This window comes from Aspergillus alliaceus (genome assembly GCF_009176365.1).
Source record: "Aspergillus alliaceus strain CBS 536.65 unplaced genomic scaffold BDW43scaffold_8, whole genome shotgun sequence".
Classification (NCBI taxonomy): Eukaryota; Fungi; Ascomycota; class Eurotiomycetes; order Eurotiales; family Aspergillaceae; genus Aspergillus; species Aspergillus alliaceus.
The window spans coordinates 1-14,526 of NW_022474691.1; the positions used below are offsets into that span (position 1 = coordinate 1).

The 14,526-nt window shown below is 47.1% G+C and overlaps 7 protein-coding genes across 7 annotated transcripts; 3 read left to right on the forward strand and 4 right to left on the reverse strand.

The window, feature by feature from the left end:
• Nucleotides 1-1,148: 1,148 nt before the first annotated feature.
• Nucleotides 1,149-2,405, reverse strand: BDW43DRAFT_266870 (uncharacterized protein). Its single transcript, XM_032040919.1, has one exon. It carries the CDS (start codon nt 2,398-2,400, stop codon nt 1,258-1,260), a length of 1,143 nt encoding a protein of 380 aa, XP_031903238.1. The 5' UTR covers nt 2,401-2,405; the 3' UTR covers nt 1,149-1,257.
• A 745-nt stretch (nt 2,406-3,150) lies between these two features.
• Nucleotides 3,151-3,698, forward strand: BDW43DRAFT_266871 (uncharacterized protein). The gene has a single exon (XM_032040920.1). The coding sequence runs from the start codon at nt 3,371-3,373 to the stop codon at nt 3,554-3,556; it is 186 nt and encodes a 61-aa protein (XP_031903239.1). The 5' UTR covers nt 3,151-3,370; the 3' UTR covers nt 3,557-3,698.
• Nucleotides 3,699-5,053: 1,355 nt separating this feature from the next.
• BDW43DRAFT_308087 (ankyrin repeat domain-containing protein) lies at nt 5,054-5,830 on the forward strand (the record flags this gene model as incomplete). Its single annotated transcript, XM_032046400.1, has 1 exon — nt 5,054-5,830. One exon carries the CDS (start codon nt 5,054-5,056, stop codon nt 5,828-5,830), a length of 777 nt encoding a protein of 258 aa, XP_031903240.1.
• Nucleotides 5,831-7,001: 1,171 nt separating this feature from the next.
• On the reverse strand, nt 7,002-7,754 carry BDW43DRAFT_308088 (uncharacterized protein; the record flags this gene model as incomplete). Its single annotated transcript, XM_032046401.1, has 3 exons — nt 7,002-7,141; nt 7,208-7,448; nt 7,521-7,754. The coding sequence occupies 3 exons, from the start codon at nt 7,752-7,754 to the stop codon at nt 7,002-7,004; spliced, it is 615 nt and encodes a 204-aa protein (XP_031903241.1).
• Nucleotides 7,755-8,017: 263 nt separating this feature from the next.
• Nucleotides 8,018-8,712, reverse strand: BDW43DRAFT_266874 (uncharacterized protein; the record flags this gene model as incomplete). Its single annotated transcript, XM_032040921.1, has 2 exons — nt 8,018-8,447; nt 8,511-8,712. Coding segments are annotated over 2 exons (301 nt in total), but the record flags the coding sequence as incomplete, so codon positions are not given.
• Nucleotides 8,713-9,846: 1,134 nt separating this feature from the next.
• Nucleotides 9,847-10,446, reverse strand: BDW43DRAFT_308089 (uncharacterized protein; the record flags this gene model as incomplete). Its single annotated transcript, XM_032046402.1, has 1 exon — nt 9,847-10,446. The coding sequence occupies one exon, from the start codon at nt 10,444-10,446 to the stop codon at nt 9,847-9,849; it is 600 nt and encodes a 199-aa protein (XP_031903243.1).
• Nucleotides 10,447-10,938: 492 nt separating this feature from the next.
• On the forward strand, nt 10,939-14,304 carry BDW43DRAFT_266880 (purine and uridine phosphorylase). Its single transcript, XM_032040922.1, has 2 exons — nt 10,939-12,294; nt 12,352-14,304. The coding sequence occupies exons 1-2, from the start codon at nt 11,045-11,047 to the stop codon at nt 14,057-14,059; spliced, it is 2,958 nt and encodes a 985-aa protein (XP_031903244.1). The 5' UTR covers nt 10,939-11,044; the 3' UTR covers nt 14,060-14,304.
• The last annotated feature ends 222 nt before the right edge of the window (nt 14,305-14,526 follow it).

Sequence of the window (14,526 nt, forward strand, 5' to 3'; positions counted from 1 at the left end):
AGGGTGTGGAGAACAGGGCTTCCCGTCCGCTCAGCCGTACTTAAGCCACACGCCGGCCGGTTAGTAGTTGGGTGGGTGACCACCAGCGAATCCCGGCTGTTGTATGTTTTTTGATTTGTTGGGTTTAGCGCCCTTGCTGCTCTACCTTCAGCCCCTTCAGCCCTAAACAGCGCTCAGCCTGAACGTAGCCTGAAGCACGCCTAAAACTCACCCACTGCCCCGCCTGCTGACGTGTCCCAAAGGATCGGATTTACGAAAGGCCGCGACCGTCAGCAGCACACCAAGTTGCCTTGATTCTTTGGCAAGGAGATCTCCTTTGCATACCTTGACCTCCGTGCTGTTTGTCCCACTACTGTGCAACAGATAGATATTCTATATTGGGCGACTTAACTTAGTCCATTATTCGTTATAGCTGCCTCGGGTCGACGAGCGTGGCCGTTTAGTACAAACCGACGACTTAAGTCTAAGCCCGTTCTTTGAAGCGGAGATTCGATCCTAGTAAGATGTAACTAAGAATTTAGCATAGAATATTCTTTGGAAGTCAGCCATTATTCTCCGAATTGTTAGTGACGGCAAAAAGACCATGGCTGTGCGTGGTCTTTCCGCGCTGCGCATTAGTGCCTTCAATATCCTAGACAGGCTATACGCAGTTTATTCTAGGGCAAATTCTGTGAGTTAAAGTTATCGCAGTACATTCATACAGCAGATAAGTAGACAAAAATATATAAATCCGCCCACTTTCTTCCGAACTAGAACAATATCTCGTACAACTGAGAGATGGAGGATACACGTGGAACCAAATCAGTACTAGATTTCCTGGCAGAAAGAAAGGCACAGTCGAGGCAGCTTATTATAGGGAGATATTTCGGAATCATCCCCCACTTCTTTAGGTTCAAAAATCAAGGACGACCGCCGCCTGTATGCCATCTTTGTCCTTTATGAGTCATAATAAAGTCTTGAAGCATATTCGCTGTACATTCATCTCAAATGGTCACTAACATAGCTCGTGTAATTCGATCATTGATTGTGTCTACACGTGACAGTAGACTTGTTGACGCATGGATCTTCAGCACGTGTGAGCTCGACCAGATCCTCCTACCGAGGAGTATATGTACATAAAAGTGAGATTGAAGCTTCCTCCCCCTCCTTCTAGCTAGAGTTCCTCCCACAACCAGCGTTTTACCCAATTCCTCGCCAACTGCAAACCAATAGCATACCGGTACTCCCAACAATAAATAATGAAGAAGAAATCTGGTGCTAAGATGCTGTTACCAAATTCTGTGGAGTACTTGACGCAGCAGGGTTGCAGATAATAATCAATAGGGGGGTTTTTAGAAGCTTTTGGTCTGCTTTCACAATATCACGCCCAAGACAAACAGTACATGACAAGCATGCATCTTCCTGAAGCACAAATCTCGGTCGCAGTCTATGATGCCTATCATTGTTCAGCGCTATTGATAGCAGTTGGTGAAATTGACTTTTCCCCGGAAGACACAGAAATATACAGTCGGAGACTGTATTTCTCGTAGCGAGAATAGCCGCTGAGAACAAGGAAGGCCAGCCGTTAAGATCGGAAGACGGTGAAACCGGCCTGAGGGGGCCATCAGCAGACTCAGGTCTGACTGGAACTGGAAAGGAGTCCTTGGTGGGATGCGGGCAAGGATCAGCTAATGCACCGTTTCTCGTGAGTATAAGTAGGGCACTGAGAGCGTCGAAAAGATAGTTACGCCGCGAGTTTTGGTCTTCAAAGGTGATGACTGTGTCGATTTCCAATGCGTCTCTGACCGCAACGGTCGTTCTAATGTCGACGATGCTAGAGGCCGGGGTGTGTGGATGTTTGAAAGTAATGCCCGGGGCCAACGCCCATTCGTCCCAGTTAAGTGAGAGACAATCAGGCTGCTTATGGGGAAAAACAGCGTCCTGTCGCTGGATGCCGGAGTATGATAACTGACCGGAATAGATAGCGAATATCTGGCCGTCGCGAGTGAATGCTTCATCTTCAAACAACATTCGGATGGATAGGGTAATGCCGTCGGCGGATTTGGCGACGCTCCGCGAATTATGCTTCCTTCTAGGGTATCCACCGAAAAAGCAAAAAGCGCAGAGAGTTCCCCAAATCTGTGGCAGGCTTATATTGGGCCAAGAATTGTTTGAGAAACGTAGACGCCTTCGACCACCGTCCCAGCCTTCCTTGTCGATGTCGTCAATCCGTTCTAATTGCAGAGTAGGCATGCTGAAATTGTCGGCTGAGATGTGACAGGAAATGAGCGACAGGGCAAGCATGATCACGGCTTCTATTAAATCCGTTGTGAAGTGTTTGACATCTCCACGGAGGTCATTGAAGCATTGAAAATCGCGCAAATCCGCTTGTGCTTTGTTCGATGACAGTGACTCCAGCATTGCGGCCTCTAATTGGGTAGTCAACTCGACACCAAGGTATCCCAAGACCCTCGCAATTGCCTTGGGCCGTTGATCTTCACTGACGATTGAAAGGAATTGGCGGCGCTCGGAAGCGCATACAAGCACGCGCGAAAAATATCTCACAAAGCAAAGGCAGAATGTAGGGTAAAATGATGGTGTAACTTTGGCAGACTTTTCAATCTCAGAGCGAATTGCATCTTTTAGTAGATATCTTCCTTGGATGCTTTGCAATTTTCCCGCATCATCCCTCGGTTCAAGGGAGAAACGAAGAGCACCTGCCAACGACTCCGTGTTTGACGACATGTCGGATGGTCCAAAACAAATGACCAATTTTCCACTCCTGCCAGCGGTCTCCCATAAGGCCGTAGCACCGCAGATGACTGTGCAGCCCATGCCCAGTATCTGAACAGCAAATGTTGCTATCCAGGCAACTCGACCATTGATCCGAATATGGAGGGATTCATTGCGACTGGCAGACCAGCATAATTGACGAACAGAATCGACCCATTCCTTCATGTCTACTGAATCCTGCATGATCTCGGGTTGCCATTTTTGAAACTCCTGCAGACTGAAAGTTTTCTTCATCTCGACAGTAATCGCGATATGTGTGTTTTCCATGATTGCATGGAATCCACTATCTATCATAATGGGTGCCACGTATTTCACGACCGTATTCAACGAGTCCACAGTTGGCAAAGTGTCAGTTGTGCACCCATAGTAGACTAATAGCTCCTGGAGTCCTTCACTGGCTTTAAAAGTGGATACGCCCGCCGAGAGAGCATTCAGGAGTAAGAGGGTGGCACACCCAGCTCGAGTCTTGGATAGCTCGTATGCAACATCAGCATGACCCCATCCAACGCTCAAGGCTTTAACGAAGATCCCTGGCCGAGTGACACTGCGTTTCTGCATAGAGCGTGCAACGATCATTTCTTGAGTACGAGTGATTGGAATGGACTTTCCAAGCTGCAACGATGCAGCCACCGCCAGAACATCGACATTGCCATCTGAGAGGGCCCTCAGTAAACGACCGGTGGTGTTCATGACAAGACTGCCGCCTGTGAAGACGTCCCCCTGGAAGGTAAAGCCAACTTGGGACATTTCCGTATTCAGAATACTCGTCAAGGTCTTGCTTTGACGCAATGGTGGAAGAGAGCCTACCTGGGGCCTAGATGTGGTGCTGTCGAGTGAAGGTAGCAAGTGGGGGTTATCGACGTACTTAATGCACTGCCTCATCAGCGCCAGCGGAGCCTCGTATCCGAAGTTTCAAATCACAAGCCAACAGCACATCTCAACACAGCCGCGCGAGATGTCTCTGCCTTCTGAATGGGTGATGCCTCTTGGCGGCGCGTAACACTCTCTCGCGAAACGCCTCCCATGTTGCTCTCTGCGTTGTTGCTATCAGCTGGCACTAGATTGATCGATTCCAATATGTGTTAAGCCAGAGGCTTCTGTAATAGTGATGGTTGCACTGCATAGATCCTGAGTCTTGGAGGTAGACAGAATGATGAAGTTTTGTTGACGAGAACACAACATATGGCCTCGCTAGCCCTATATAGGAAGCTGACTGCCCCAGGTAGAAATACGAAACAGATTTGGAAACCCTAGAATGGGGAAATCTGGAGTGGGTCGAGCTTCCATTTCCAGGAGCCGATACTAGCGAGAATCGACGGGTTGAAACTACGCCAGATGAAAACCCACTGACAGTTTCCACGGATTTCAACAGTAAATAGTGATGGACGCGATCCTTTGACTTTCACTATTCAAGTTAGGAGGGCGTCATCGGTTTTCATCGCTGCGGGGCAAGAATTGAACATACAGATTGCAGGACATATACCTAGGAGGGCGGCTCCCGGTCGATCACAGAGATCAGTCACCGAGAACTCTAAGAAAAAGCATAGACCTTTTTGAGGTAGAAGAGTGTAGCAAAATGTATGATACAGAATGGGCCGCAAGAATAAGATGGGCGGTGTTCCTTTCATGTTTGAGCTCTTAAAGGATACTCAGGAGGTGATCGCTCAAATCAGATATACCCTTCAAGCCAACTGTTTGACAAAGTGAGCATCAGTCAACGTTTGGTAGAATAAAATAGGAATGCCACATGAATGGCGTTCGTCTGAATTCAGATTCGATGCGTACACTATAGGAACCGCCCTTGGGTTAGACTCTTGCTCTGATATCTCAAAGGCACAGGCTGGCATAATGGACCTTAATTCAAAAAAAGTGCCATTAACCCTGCTGAGTGAATGATTAGTGTCTTTACTGACTTTAAGGCTACGCTGAAAGAAGCCGGTTTTATGAAGCCGCATATCATGTCTTTGTACATGTCGGATCCCTCGTGTGTGGGCTTCGAGATAGCTGGGTGTAAGGATAAGCAAATTCATTGATCTAAGGACATGGTAAATGCTATTAACGAACCGCATACATATCGTCGATTGATAGTGGACCATTGGTTTGGGCTTTCTGGAAAGCAGCACCAGGGTAGCTGCTTGCAGCCAAGCTATGATTTATAAAAGGTATTGTACTGTCAGTGAGACACAGACGACAGGCTTGCACCTTGCAGCATACTTTGGGCCTCAAAAGCTTTTGTTATCCTTACTTGAAAGAAAACATGACCTGGACGCAAGGGATAAGCATGGCCGGACGCCATTATCATGGGCTGCAGGTCGCGGCTTTCTGGACGTGGTGGACCTACTACTTGACAAAAGGTGCTGATTTTAAATCAACGGATAAGGACGACTGGACACCACTCCTGTGGGCTGTAGGTAAAGGCCATGTTGAAGCGGTAAGACTCTTGCTTGACAGAGGCGCCAGCCTAAATTCAGAAGACAACAGCTTCATGACTCCATTATCATTGGCTGTAGAGCGAGGTCATGAAGAGGTGGTGGAAATACTACTCGACAGAGGTGCTGGCGCTAATTTTGAAGGCAATTTCACCACAACGCCTCTATCATGGGCTGCAATGAAAGGCCATAAAGAGGTAGTAAAGCTACTGCTGGACAAGAGTGCTTACCTTGAATCGAGGAATGATGATGGCCAGACGCCGCTAATATTGGCCGCTGGCCTAGGTCATGAAGAGATTGTGAAAGTGTTGCTCAACAGGGGTGCTGACATTGAATCGAAAGACGAGTATGGTAGAACACTACTATTATCTGTGGCAGGAAACGGTCATGAGGCTGTCGCCAAGCTGCTACTCGACAAAGGTGCTAATTTCGGATTGCAGGATAATGATGGTTGGACACCATTGTTATGGGCTTATAACTTCCGTCACGAGGCAGTGGTGAAGCTTCTGCTAGACAAGGGCGCTGGTTTGGATGGGGACTTGCGATTTGACAGCAACACCCTCGGCGTCAAGACTAATGGCAGGAGTGCAAATATATCGCACCATTCTAACAACGTTTTGAAGCAATAGTGAACTATTGCTCCCTATAATGTATCTCTCTTCTTTCAATATACTGATAGAAGTATAATATATATTTTCCAAATATACTCAACATTCAAAGCTAGCCGTTATGTGGTATTCCATGATAATGAATACATGAACAAGTAGAATGACACTACGTCCGTGGAAGCAGATTTCACTAAAGACTGTACTGGCCGAACCCCGCTGTATCTTATATACCTTCTAACGCGCCACCACCTATTCCATAAGTGCTCGCAGTTTTTACATGACACAGCGCCTTAAGGAACTGCCTGATCATAGTCTCTGAAGAATCTCCCACGGCCGCCACGAAAACGCTATAGATAAAGGTCGACTGTCAATATAATCAAATCTTGTGAAACTCTTAGACAGGAACGGGATTACGAAGAAGGCAAATGTATTACTTTTGTGGCTGCAAAGTTGACTATTCAATTACTAGTAAAATATGGCCACAGGTGATAGTCACCGGTGGTAGATGGTTATTGATGTCCGCAGTTTTATAGGGTTCAGTTTTTCGAAAAATTCCCCTTTCGACCATTTCTCAGGAGCTCGCCTTCCCGATAACACGAGACTTTTCTCTTTTAATGGCTTCTCAGAGATCTGGCGGAGTAAGAGGAGATATTGAGCTATCATCTTCGAAGTATATCAATTGGTGTCCTTTATCTGCCAGCTGCGCTGCTTGTTCGCGGAATGGGATATTCTTAAGCTTTTCTCAGTGCGAGCGGGATTGTCAGTCTCAGAAGGCCTTCTCTTAGGGTCCTTTTGCAAGCGGTTTGGCGTTTTTTCCGAGGGTTGCTGAGAAGATGTTGCCAAATCATGGGTTTAATCAAATTATTGCCCGCTGGGATGAAGAAAATGGGTAAAATGCTTTTCGGTTTGGACTGAGTTCATCGTATTCATGTCTCTGGAGTGCTCAAGTAAATGGTTCTATGTATTATTTTATATTGTTCATCCGGATGATTCGTACGTGAAACAGTAAATATTGATGCACTAAGTTCCACCCTCGTCCTCTCTAGATATGCCACATAATACCATAGAAGTCCTAGCACCACAGGTGCTTCTGAACAATTCTGAAATATAGTAGCTCTGCTGTCGAATACGCCCTGTACCTGAACTATCTTATACCATCAAGAGTACTTAAAACTAGATTTTTATCTTTACTCTAAGTCTTTTTCAGATTCCTGCCTAAAGATTCTATAAAACCTTTAGAAGTTCGAATATCTGGTGGGGACACCGCGCCTTTGCGCATTGAGATGAGGCGTTCCTGCAAGCCGCGTGCGAGGGCCTCGTCCTCCTTCGGGGCTTTGACGGCGGGTTAGCCTTAGATGAATCCGTGGGGTAGCACTGTGTTGGCTACCATTGACATACCTTGCAGTGCATTTTGTTTCCACGTTGACAGGCGTCGGAGCGTGGCCTCCACTGCCTCGACCTCCGCCTGTAGGTCCTGGGGGTGCGGCCAAGGCTCGATAAGCCTTTGAAGCAAGCCAGACCGGATAATGTCGCAGTCAGAAGCCGACAAACCAACGGTGACCCCTCGCACAAGACAGTGCCGGGTACTAATCACATCTGACTGTAGCTTGGAAGGTTCGACATCTTGCAGGACGTCGACCTAACTGGGGGATGGAACGTCAACCTCACAATCGACTGGCACGACCAAGGAAGGCTTAGACGCGCCGAACACTTTCCTGAACCCATCTTCAAATGAGTCATTCACCAAGCTGGCCCCTAGGTGCCACGCCAAAGCTTCCTTCCGTTCAAGGGCAAGCCGATACCCGAAGGACTGCTCGCGGTGGGAGTCGACTCCGCTGGAGTCGAGATGTTGCAGTCGAACGCCTTGTCGGGAACCCGAAAAGTAGAGTTCCAAGGTCCCGCAGCTGGGGCTTGACGGTGGGCCAACTTCAGGAGCGCCAGCCATCGTGGAGAACATCAGCCAAAATGCTTTCCCTCACAGTCCCCCGGGTATTGTCTTCCGGTTTGAGCGCCGTGGAGGGAGGTGATGAGTTGAGAAAGGTATCATCAGCAGAATTTTCGTCGCGTCCGGCGAAGGATATTTATTAGTGACCCATTTAACGTTAAAGGGGGCTGGAGACAGCGAATATCACCAAATGGGCTTGAGAATATGCAGGTATTCAATCTTGATGTGGGCATCTGGTAATTTCGTGGTAATGGGTAATCTTTCGGAAGAGACGGAGGCCTCGGTCTATCATCGCACGGTTTCGGAAATTGCCGAGTGCTTACTCGTAACATATGAGCGGAAGCTGTTGGTAAAGCCTAGGTATTTCGATCATCAGAGGGCCCATCTTGATCGTCGCAAGCCATACCTATTATCGGCTAAACCGTTATCATGTGTTGATCGGGCCGCTTTACCTTCCTACGGTCCATTACGAGGCTTCGTGATGGTATTGATTTCGTAAGCTACATCATGAACGCCAACGACCATATTGAAGGGACCAAACACGTAATGGGCCGCCATTCAACCAACGCATGGTGCCACCAGCAGCACGCCCACTCAGTGCGATGTAGCGGCTGTGAGAAATATGTGAAGCTTAACCTCCCCGCTATTCATGATTTTCTTGCTCTCTGAAATAGTATGCTGCACCTCCCACACCTGGTGTCGCCACGGGGTTGGTTCATGATACTCCGAATCGTAAAGTTTGTGGATATGCCTCACCTGTTTTTCTTCTGACAACCCTGTAGAGCAATTCTCGCATAATGTAGATATATGAACCCGACGCTTGTTTAGAAGGACGCGAGCGGCTGAAGCCACCATTTGCTCACACAATCCGTAGGGAACAAAGGAGCAGTCCCAATTCCGCGACGCGGATTGCCTACACCGAAGGCACCCCCAGGAAATGACACCGGTGCTGCTCATCCTAGAAGCACGTCAGCTGTCTTTCTCTGTCCAAGGGGACCAGAAACGCACTTGACTTGGTCTGTGGTCTGCCCTGTGAGAACAGAGAAGTGGTTAATGGGGTGAGAGTTAAGGATATCTTGATGAAGAATTGAGGAGAAGGGTTTATATACATAACTCTGCGGATCCAAATGGCGATATATCTAGACAACGACATATATTAGGACGAAGAACACGACTTATGTGTTTGATTAGGCAGTATTGAAGAGAGGCATTGAGATGTAACGCTGCATGTTCTCTAAATAGGGCATGGGATCGAGGCGGCTGTCGTCTGATAAGGCTGCCTGATCATTACGAAGGGTCTTACATTCAAGACTAGTGACTAAATTTTTCGACGGTAATACAAGCTATGGGGTTTCTAATAAACATAGATATCATTCCCATGAGAAAGACAACCTAAGTCTGCTGTTGCGGCTCGATCAAGTTGGCCGGGGGTGTACAACAGTGGTAGTGAAGACTGTTGAACGCTGGATGGTCGCGTCGAAGTCGCTCCTCTGAGTGCCGGGGTTCAAGGCGAAATGCGCCGGAGGGTAACAATGGAACAGCTCTTGGTTACGACTGCCTACGAACCACACGGGCTTCGTATCATGCACTTGGATTAGAACATGCCGATGCCTATCATCCCCAAACCTCGCCACTGGGATGCAGGGCTTGTCCAATAGTCTGAATAGCTGCTGTACCGCGCGCAGCGAGAAGAATATTGGCCATTTCTTGTATATGGAATAGTCAGGGAGGTGCTCCACGTCTATCTAGCGATAGAATCCATTGTACAAGCGAGTCCTCTTCATTCTGGGTTAATTTATGGCTGTTTGCGCGTGTTTCTGCGCGTGAAGTGATTCCATTAAGTCGTCGTTGGAGAGTTGTACGAGAGACATTATAGACGCGTGCCACTTCGCGAATATTGCAAATCTCCTGCTTTTTTAAAGCAGAAATAGCAAGCAATAGTCTTCCCTCCTGCTCAGCTAAGTCTCTTGGATTTTGACGCCCTTTTGGAGGCATGGTTGATGGTTGAATTGAGTGAGGCAATAAAACGCGTAAATTTTTAATGAGGTGGCCCGCTCGCCCGGGAAATACGTTAAAAGTGGAGAGGATGACATCAGCCTATTATGCGCTTAAAGGGGTCGATCAGATGCCGTCTCGCCAAATCCAGGAATAGAGTCAGAGATCCATTACTATTGGTCAGTTGTATAATGCTCGCCCAGTCACTTTTATTATTTGGAAAATTGCTGCGAATGGCCTTGAGTTCCTTAAACAAGCGAGGCTCACTCCAGAAGGGATGTTCCCAGGTAATCTCTTCCAAAGCAGGGAGTTTGTTCATGAGCAGAAAAGGGAAGAATCCGGTTGACTTATACAGATGGACCTTTTTGATGGAAGATAGCTCGACATTTAGGGCTCGACACCTGGCCCACGAGTCGGTCACAATAATTTGTTCCAGTCCTGCTTCAATTTCGCGGAGAATATCACTCAACTTATCGCTCAACTCACTCTCTGACTGTATTATTTCCAAGGTCTTTACAGATTCTGATTTCCCATGGAAAATCAAGTTACCAAGCGACAAGTGGGAAATAGTCAGACTGGAAAGTTTCGGTAGCGTCGAAAAGTCCACGAGAACAGCGCAGTCCCAGTCCCGCGCATCTACCCCTTCGCAATGAAGGCCGAAATCGAAATGAATTTTAAGATCCAAGAGAGCCGGCATGGCGGGTATAGTAGGCAGCAACGCCAGTTTCACTACAGAACATACTCTTCTCTTTTCTGAGCGCCACAGCCAAGACGCTAGCTATGAAACTGAGTGCGCTTCAAATGGCCTTCATATGAGCATACATTTACACTACAGTAATCATGTACCTTCATATGCTTAAGAGTGTTCTAGATCATGGATTATGCAAAGAAACTAAAATACGAGTAGTTTGATCCACAGTAACCACGAGCATGGACACAGTCATGGCTTGGGGAGGGATTATGTTTGAGGCCCTCTCTTTGTTAAGATGTACTTCAATTAATGAATCGCATTCTTGATTAAATTAATCCGGGTTTCCTTCTGACTATGATGTGTGCCACTGGGGTAGTTTCTCCCCATGTTTGTAGTTAGGGCTGGAGTCGGGTGCGGGGTTATCGAAAAAGCAAATCTCTTGCCTGCTCAGCTCACCATCTTGAAAATTTCCTACACATATGCTGAAGGTAGGAATTTGCTTATAATGCTTTAAGTTTCTTTATATAATCTTAATCATAATCTGAAGTTACAAGTTCATATTATATCTGAGAGAAATGTTCTACCTCTTCTAGACTGTCTCACAATGTTTCTATTCCTCGCCCTTATCTTCATATTGCCCTCTTACTTGCTGTACCTCAACTGGAAGACTCTAGCCCCGAATGAGGACAGCAAAATATCCAAAAACACCCCACTGCCTGGTGAACCGACGCTCATGTCTCATACCCCGGTTTTCTCCCCTCACGCGACTCGAAGGGTATCTGGAATACCAGAGCAATCTCAGCAGTCTGAACAAGGGGGAGCTACAGATGAGGAATCCAGCCCTGAAAAGCATGAGGAGATATCCCCTGAGAGTATCACAATAGCCATCTTCTGTGCTCTTGTATATGAGGCTGTTGCTGTTAAGCACATGCTGGACGAGGAATACTCATGCTGTCCAAGAGCTGTTGGCCCAATAAAGTATGTGTACTCTTTCGGCCGAATTAAGAACCATAAGATAGTTATAGCACAACCGCATCAGATGGGCACCGTTGCGGCTGCGCATTGTGCAACAGCAGTTAGCCAACAGTTTCCGAATGTCAGGTTTGCCTTGATGGTTGGGATTGGAGCCGGCATTCCCAACCTCCCAAAGCATGATATTCGGCTGGGTGATATTGCCGTCAGTATCCCTCAGGGCACTCATGCCGGTGTTATACAGTATGATTTCGGCAAATATGAGCGAGAGGGGTTTGTTTTGAAGGGATGCCTGACTAAACCCCCACCGATTCTGATTAGTGCAGATAATTGGTTGGCGGGAGAGGAGTTGATGGATAGGAGCCCGATTGAGAGAACTTTGAGAAGGATTACCAAAATATCTAAATTTTCAGCTCCAGACACCACTGATATCCTGTATGACAAAGATTTCGACCACGTTACTAAGGGCTATGACTGTGTTGCCTGTGAGAGTTCCAATAAAAGGAAAGTTGTATCCCGTCCGGTCCGCGCGACTCGCCAACCTGTTGTTCATCGGGGCCTCATTCTTTCTGGGAATAGTGTTATCAAGAATCCTCAGGATCGTGATCAATTGCGACGATACAAAGACGCAATCTGTTTTGAAATGGAGGCAGCTGGAATTATGGATGAAATCCCTTGTCTGATAGTCCGTGGAATTTGTGATTATGCCGACACGCATAAGCAAGATGGCTGGCATTATTATGCTGCGGCTGTTGCAGCTGCCTACTGCAGGGTCCTCCTACGCAAGATTGACGGTCAAGGAGTTGCAGAGACAGACAGCAGGTTGGTTAAAGGGGTAGAGAGTCTGATGAAAATAGCAACCGAAACTCGCGATGCTCAGGTGTATGGTACTTGTCCTCTGGCTCTGAAGCGTTTCGCTAAACTAATCACAACACTTAGTGTGTCAAATCAAACAACCAAATATATTGAACAAACGCTTGAACTTAGAGAATTGAAAATAGCGCAGGGGGCAGCGTTTGATTCTTATGAGAATCAGCATGAACAATGTCTCCCAGGAACCCGGGTTGAGCTGCTTCGCGGACTTGAGGAGTGGTCAATCTTACAAGGTGGGAAATATATATTCTGGCTGAATGGTAAGGCAGGTACTGGAAAGTCAACAATTTCTCGAACAGTTGCAAGCCGCCTGAGTGAAAAAGGTCTACTTGGAGCGAGCTTTTTCTTCAAGAGGGGCGAGGAGGATCAAGGGAGTGCAAGGAAACTATTTCCAACTCTTATAGCACAATTAGTGAACAGTATACCTCAACTGCGCCCTTGTATTCAAAAGGCAATCAAGGATGACCCCCAAATCTCGGAGAAGGTCCTTAGTGAACAGTTCAAGAAACTTCTCCTCCAGCCACTGCTTGATATGGACCACGGGCTGACTACAACTGTAACCCGAGTGATTGTGATTGATGCACTTGATGAATGCGAGCAGGAAACCGACATACAGCTTATCCTTAAGCTCCTGCCACAAGTCAAGGAGTCAAGTATATTTCAACTTCGGTTTTTATTGACAAGCAGACCTGAGTTGCCGATTCGACTTGGGTTTCAGGGTATTGCTGATGTGCACCAGGATCTGATTCTTCATGAGATTCCAATGGGTATAATCGAACGCGATATTTCCCTATTCCTCCAGCACAGAATTCACGAAGTAAAGAAGAAATTAATCAAACGACGGTGTGAGCTCCCCCCTGACTGGCCGGGAAATCAGCATATAGCAACTCTGGTCACAATGTCAGTTCCCCTATTTATCTTTGCTGCTACAGTGTGCCGTATACTTGAGGATCCTCAGTGGCACCCAGCAGACAGTCTAAAAGAAATTCTCTCACATCAAAATGACAAGTCCAATCTTGATGGGACATATCTACCTGTGCTCAATCGGCTCTTGGTCAACCAAAACGGGACAAGGAAGTTAAAATTGATCCGAGAGTATCAAATGTTAATTGGAATAATTCTTATACTCAAGACTCCACTTCCAGCTAGTTCCCTTTCAAGACTTGCTGATATTCCAAAGGAGTCTATTTCTATCAGGCTAGATTTGCTTCACTCAGTTCTTTCCGTGCCAGATGATGAGACCAAGCCGGTGAGACTGTTTCATCTATCATTCCGTGACTTCTTGCTGGACCTGGACACGCGCGACAAGACACCTCTGTGGATTGATGAAAAGGAGATACACGGAGCCCTTACCGACCGATGCTTTGAGCTCATGAGCTGTAGTTTGTGCAAGAATATCTGCAAGTTACCATGTGACAGTACACAACGAAGTGAGATCAATCTACGTTCAGTTGATCAAAACTTGCCGCCCGAATTACAATACGCCTGCCGTTATTGGGCACAGCACCTCGTACAGAGTCCGGATCCAGTCATTAAGTTGCTCAAGGGTTTCTCATTCCTTAACATACATTTTCTGCACTGGGTGGAAGCAATGAGCGTTTTGGGTCTTATAACCGAAGTTGTTGGAGTTATTAAGAGGCTCCAGTCAGTGATACAAGTAAGTGTTGGTGAGCTTACTGTGCTTATGAATGCTGAAGTACAAAGGATGGACATCCTAAAATATCAGAGTTCTTTGACGATACAAAGCGATATATCCTTAAAAATCGACAGTTAGCTGAGATTGCACCTCTTCAGCTTTATTCCTCAGGACTTATTTTTTGTCCAAGGAACTCAATCACTAGAGGAATGTTTGAGTACGAGTTGTCGAACTGGTACCATCTACCGAAGGTTGAGGAGACATGGAGTGCAGAGCTACAGACCCTCGAGGGCACTTCTGGTTTAGTTGACTCTGTCACTTTTTCGCCTGATGGTCGGCTGCTCGCATCCGGCTCTGCTAATAAGACCATCAAGCTCTGGGATCCCAGCGCAGGCGAGCTGCGCCAGACCCTTGAGGGCCATTCTGGTAGGGTTCTGTCCATCACCTTCTCACCTGATGGCCAGCTGCTGGCTTCCAGCTCTAGTGATAAGACTATCAAGCTTTGGGATCCCAGTACAGGCGAGCTGCGCCAGACCATTGAGGGCCATTTCTATGAGGACGTTTCTGATGAGGACGTTTCTGATGAGGACGTTTCTGATGAGGAC

Bases quoted from the DNA above. Each gene is read 5' to 3' on its own strand.
- BDW43DRAFT_266880 (XM_032040922.1), top strand. From the start codon at position 11,045: ATGTTTCTATTCCTCGCCCTTATCTTCATATTGCCCTCTTACTTGCTG. The intron at 12,295-12,351 runs GTATGGTACTTG...CACAACACTTAG, and splicing joins GAAACTCGCGATGCTCAGGT to TGTGTCAAATCAAACAACCA.
- BDW43DRAFT_266870 (XM_032040919.1), bottom strand. From the start codon at position 2,400: ATGCTGGAGTCACTGTCATCGAACAAAGCACAAGCGGATTTGCGCGAT.
- BDW43DRAFT_266871 (XM_032040920.1), top strand. From the start codon at position 3,371: ATGGACTTTCCAAGCTGCAACGATGCAGCCACCGCCAGAACATCGACA.